This window comes from Ictidomys tridecemlineatus, chromosome 5, assembly GCF_052094955.1.
Source record: "Ictidomys tridecemlineatus isolate mIctTri1 chromosome 5, mIctTri1.hap1, whole genome shotgun sequence".
NCBI lineage: Eukaryota > Metazoa > Chordata > Mammalia > Rodentia > Sciuridae > Ictidomys > Ictidomys tridecemlineatus.
Window position 1 is genome coordinate 56163293 of NC_135481.1, and position 5367 is coordinate 56168659.

The window sequence follows — 5367 nt, forward strand, 5'->3', positions numbered from 1 at the left end:
GGTAACAAAATTGTGTTATCTAATAATAATAAAAAATAAATACCCTAAGGCTAAATTCACTATCTGTCATATAATTAACCCAGTCCTTACTCTTGGTTCAGGTGAAAGCCTTCAAAGTGCCCTGCAATTCATAACCACTATTAAGTAAAAAAGGAAGAAAACTTTAAAAAAAAAAAATAGGGCCCAAAGACACTACTCACCTTTCAGAAACAGAATCATACTCCTGGTGTTCTACTGAATTTTAATTTAGACTGGTTTAGGTACAATAGAAAAGAAACCTGAAAACACATGCTGTTTTAGTAACAAATACCAGGTTGCCAGATTTGTTGGCATACTTTTGCAAGCTAGAAACTACGAACAGGAGAAACCCCTTAACAGGAGTAGGAGACAGATATGAAAGCTTTGTGGGCATGAGAAGTAATGGCATTCAGGAAAGTGTTTTTCACATTGGTACATTTTTAGTTTGTCATTAAAAAAAAACCCAAGAAAACAAACAACAACCAAAAAAACCTACTAAATTTGACAAAAATAGTTATATTACTAATGGTCACTTCTATTTCTAACTGCTTCACATAGAGAGCATTAAGACATTTAGGCACTTGTTTTCTCCCTAATACTGTTCTTTTTATTTTACTCTACATAAAATTATTTAACACCAAATATGAAAAATGTAAACTTAATTTTCCCATCAAAAAATTATAAGATTTTATTTTTTCCTATTCACCTTAAGAATGCAACCAGTTCCTCCCAGGCTGGAGGCTGTTATTTTCACTACTATTTTGATCTCTCTTTCTCTCTCTCTCTCTCCTTTTCTCTTTTTCTTTTTTCTTTTCCTCTTCCCCTCAAATTACTCCATAAATAAATTAAAAGAAAATACTTAAAATCCAGTTGATTTATAATTACCATTAATTAGAAAAGGAAAAACAAAAAGCAAGTCTATTGAAGTGGGTGCATAGGTTTCCAAATCCAAGACTGGGTGCTTTTGTTTGTTTGGGTTTTTTTTCCTGATTCTGCACTGGGAGGGGAAATGCACCAGGGGAAAGAGAGAGAAGAGGGAGGCTGTTTGAGATGGATGTTGGTTTTGATTTTTAAAAAGACATTGTGAATGTCCACCATTCCTTTATGCGCAAAGAATCCCAGAAACAAGCTGCAAAAATGTTCCTGATTTCTATTTACAAGTGTCCCTAGTTGCTGCAATTGGTTGCTGCTCCAGCCATCCCTTTGAGGCCCCAATCCCATCCCACTTAGGACCCCAAGTCCACCAAACTGGAGGTAAGGGGGCCAAGCAGAGAGTCCTGGAGCTGATGCTGATGGGCCTGCAGGCCATGGCTGGGCTGAGAGGCCGTGAGGCCTGGGAGAGAATAGTTTGAGCTCCTGGCGTGGCCCATATTGCCCTGCAGCAGAAGGACCGAGTTCTGGTCTGGACTTTGGGGAGGTGAGAATTCCTCTTCTGAGCTGGACATGAGCGGCTTGCCCCCTTCCAGAGGAGAGAGTTGATTCTGCTTGTTGGAGGAGGAGTTATTGTTTTCGGTGTTCTCCCTAAGAAATAGAGGACAACACCATATGGTTAAAAAAAAAAAAAAAAAGTGTGAGAGGGGAGGGGAGCTAAAAGGAGGAAAGAGTCATTGTACAATCTGTCACCAACCCAAAAGGAGGAGCTTTGCCTTCTTACCCATCCCTAAGGGTCCTGGGGGAAGTGAGGAGACAGAAGAGAATGGAGAAATGGGGAGCTAAAGGAGATTCTGACGCTGGGATCTAGATCCCCTTCCAGATTTCGGAGAGTCAAACACTTAGTGTTTATTTGAAACAAACAAAAAAATGTGTTCTTAATTTTGTTCAAGCAGTAATGTTTAAATACCTATCAATTAGCACCATATTTCAAAGTAAGTTTGAAACTCTTCCAGCAAATGGTTGTTGGTGATAAAAGAAATGATCAGGTTTGGGATGAATCAAGTCAATTGCCTGTTTCCTTCTAAAGAAAGAATTAAACATCGAGTCTCCCTGTCCCTGCCCAGAGATTGTGGTTTCGGAGACACAGGACAGGTCATGGGAAGTGGTGTCCAGAGCGGCCCAGTGACCTGAGTAAACACAGGGAGCTCAGCCAGTCTCTCCGATTTCATCAGAGAGCGGGCCCTCGGGCCTGGCTTATAAGACGGCCGTTTTGTAACTAAAGGCTAACTGGAACCTTACGATGCCTGTTCCCGAGTTACTTGCTCACTCCTAAGCCCTTCACAGCCCCCTCGCAAACTCCCCACAAGCACCCACTCCAAACCTCCCTTTCGCCAAAGGGGAGTCGCCCGCCCCGCGGACTTCGAGCCGGGACCCGGCACCACGCGCCGGAGTGTCAGTCCGGGTACTAGATGCTGGTTAACTTCAAAATTTCGCCGCTTCCGCCTTTCGAGCGCTCGCGGTCTTCCCCACGCCTAACGCCCGCCTGCCATCCCCTTTCTTTCCCCTTCTCTCCTGGAGAGACCATTTCAGCAGAATTTATCCAGGTTCTACGGTTTTGCAAACAGAGGGGAAGGAGGAAGCGAGATCTTCAAACCGCAGGAGGAGCAGGCGAACAAAAGAAATCTAGCCGGCCCCTGCGCTCAGGTCTCCCCCAAACTCCTTGGCTTCGCGGAGCGCTCTCTCCCGCCACCGTCGCCTCCCCGGCGCTCTTCCGAATCTGTCAGAAACTCTACAGCGAACGGATGGAGGCTAGCCAGGTGGCCGAGGGTGTTGGCGCGAGGAAGAGGAGTCAGAGACGGGTTAAAAAAAAAAAAATACTGCCTTCTGAGCTCCAGGGCGAGAAGTCAGCGACAAGGAGCCCCTTTCCTCGCCCAGAGCGGCGGTGCGGACAGCCAAAAGGACGGCCTCGGTGCCCGGCAGTACGGGAGAAAGCACCGCGAGCAGCAGTCCTTTCTGGGATTGGGGCGCCGGGGAGTAAAGGAAGAGACAACTCTCCCAAAAGCTCTCCTTTCTGTGTGTTTCTTTTCGATTCTTTTGTCCTGTCAATGCGGAATGAAACGTGCGACCTCTCAGCCAAAAGACTACCAGGAGACAGCGAGTGAAGAACCGCGCGCTAGTGGGGGCAGAGCAGAAGTCTCAGGGCCAGCTTCACCCGAGAGCAAAAGGAGAGAGGTTCGTGACCCTCAGCCCCCACCGAACCGCTTTCCTCGCGATACCAATGAGCAACTTCTCTTCCCGCTGATCTAAAAACTCTCTCCACCCCCCACTCCTCGCCGCAGCCAGCCAAGGAGGCAGGAAAAACAAATCTAGCGCCAATATTTCCCGACACTCACACCCCAAAGAAACCCACTCGCGGCGCTCAAAGCAAACGAGGCCCCCATCCCTAGCAGACAACCTCAGAGTTCATGAACTTTCTCTGCTGTGGCGCGGAGGCCCGGGCGCCGCCCGGCGGATGAGCTCGGAGCAGTGGGGAGAGCTAGGTGGCAGCTGCCTGCGGGGGCGGAAAGGGGCGGAGGGGTAAGAAAGACCGCCCGGGGTCGCGCGAGCCTCAGGAAGCACACAGCGTACCTTTCCTTGGCCTCGGCGGCCCGGTCTCTTTGCCTCCGGTTCTTAAACCAATTGCTGACCTGGGTGGTGGTGAGGCCCGTGGCCTCGGCCAGCTCCCGTTTCTCTCGAGGCGAGGGGTAGGGGTTGTGCGCATACCACTCCCGCAGCACTCCCCGAGACTTCTCCTTGAAGCAGTAGCTGGTCTCTTCGCCGTCCCAGATGGTGCGCGGCAGTGGAAATTTTCGGCGCACCCGGTATTTGCCCACGGCGCCCAGGGGTCGGCCGCGAAGCTTCTCGGCTTCCACATAGTGCGCTTTCAGCCACAGTTGCTGCAGTTTGGGGTGGTTGTGAGGCGAGAACTGGTGGCTCTCCAGGATCTTGTAGAGCTCGCGGAAGTTGCCGCGGTGGAAGGCAACTACAGCCTTGGCCTTGAGCACGCTCTCGTTCTTGTGCAGGTGGTCGCAGGCAGGCAGTGACCACAAGAACCTGCCCAGGCGCTCCAGGTTCCCGCCTTGCTGCAGAACCTCGCACACGCACGCCACTTGCTCCTGCGTAAAACCAAACGACGGCAGCATCGACATGACTGGGGCCTGCCGAGGCGCACCGCCCAGGAGCACGCTGCAGGGAGCACAGCCGAAAAAGCGGGGGGCGGCGGCCTCAGGGAGGGGGGCGCGGCTGCTCCTAACCCCCTCCCTAGGCTTTGCGTAGTCGAAACAGCGAGTTGGAACTTGGGCTGGGCTGCCAAAGAAGAGGAGAAGGAAAAGTGTGGGTAGGGTGCGCTGGACACGGAGAGACCCGCGCACTCCACAGCCTTTTCGGGCCTCGCTGGCTCCGGCCTGCCGCCGGGTGGATGCTGCTAGTAGCCGGGGAACTTGGTTTCTGTTCTCCTTGCAGCAGCCTTAAAGCGCGCAGCGTCCTCGGCACGCTGATTGGCTGCGGGCGGCGCCTATCCGAGGCTGGCCAGACTGCGCGCCGCCCGGCTGGGCAGCAAGGCCGCGCCGCCCAGCGCGGGGAGGGCGAGGCTGCGGAGCTGGGGGTAGGGAATAGTGGGAGGAGAAGGGCTAGGGAGAGGTGGGAAGCGAGGTGGGGTCCGGAGGAGAGAGCCGAGGTGCGGGGGGGGGGGTGGAGGAAGTGGGGGATGAGCGAGTCCGGACCCTGCAACGCGGGGCCCCCCCTCTCCAGTGTCAACTAAGGGGAGCCACGCGCATCTTTCTACACAAATCAACGACTCCAGATATTCTATTTCCTCTCCTCTCCCTCGGCACTCTCGTCTCTGTCTCTTTCAGACTTGCCCTCTCCCGGTGAGCTCATATTTAATTACCTTAATGTAGGAATGAATAAATAATGGATTGATGAATAGCTTATGGAACGCGATAAATAATACAAAAGCAGACCAGGGCTCTGGGTTGCAGGCGCTGGTAGAGTGGCTTCTCTCTGGGTTGGCTTCAGCTCCAAGAGCCAAATCTAATTTCCTCCCAGCCCCCAACCTTCAGCACCCTCCAAAGGGCACAAGTACTCTGAGCTGGATAACATTTCCCTGATTCTCAAAGGGTCGCCACGATTTAGAATCAGGCGAAAAGCTGTTTAGAGCATAGTTGTTGAGAATATAGCGACACAAAGATTCATTTGCTTTTTGGTATCTTGACCTTTCAATTTGGCTTAAATTGACAGCCTCCTAGACTCAGTTTCCCCATCCGCAAGGTTGCGTTTTCCAATGCCACCTCTGCTGCTAGGAAATGCCGAGAAGCTTTACTTGTCATTAGCAAAAATGCTTTGGGAACCTCCTTCCGAAGGTGCTGGATGGGGTGTAAATTAAATAAAACTGAGCCCAGCTCCAGTAACCTCCGGTTGTAACATAATCCTTGCCCT

At 51.3% G+C, this 5367-nt stretch overlaps 1 protein-coding gene across 1 annotated transcript; it reads right to left on the bottom strand.

The window, feature by feature from the left end:
- Positions 1 to 224: 224 nt before the first annotated feature.
- Positions 225 to 4396, bottom strand: Six1 (SIX homeobox 1). The gene is made up of 2 exons (XM_005322764.5): positions 3520 to 4396; positions 225 to 1539 (listed from the first exon to the last, which is right to left on the bottom strand). Exons 1-2 carry the CDS (start codon positions 4077 to 4079, stop codon positions 1245 to 1247), a joined length of 855 nt encoding a protein of 284 aa, XP_005322821.1. The 5' UTR covers positions 4080 to 4396; the 3' UTR covers positions 225 to 1244.
- Between the last annotated feature and the right edge of the window lie 971 nt (positions 4397 to 5367).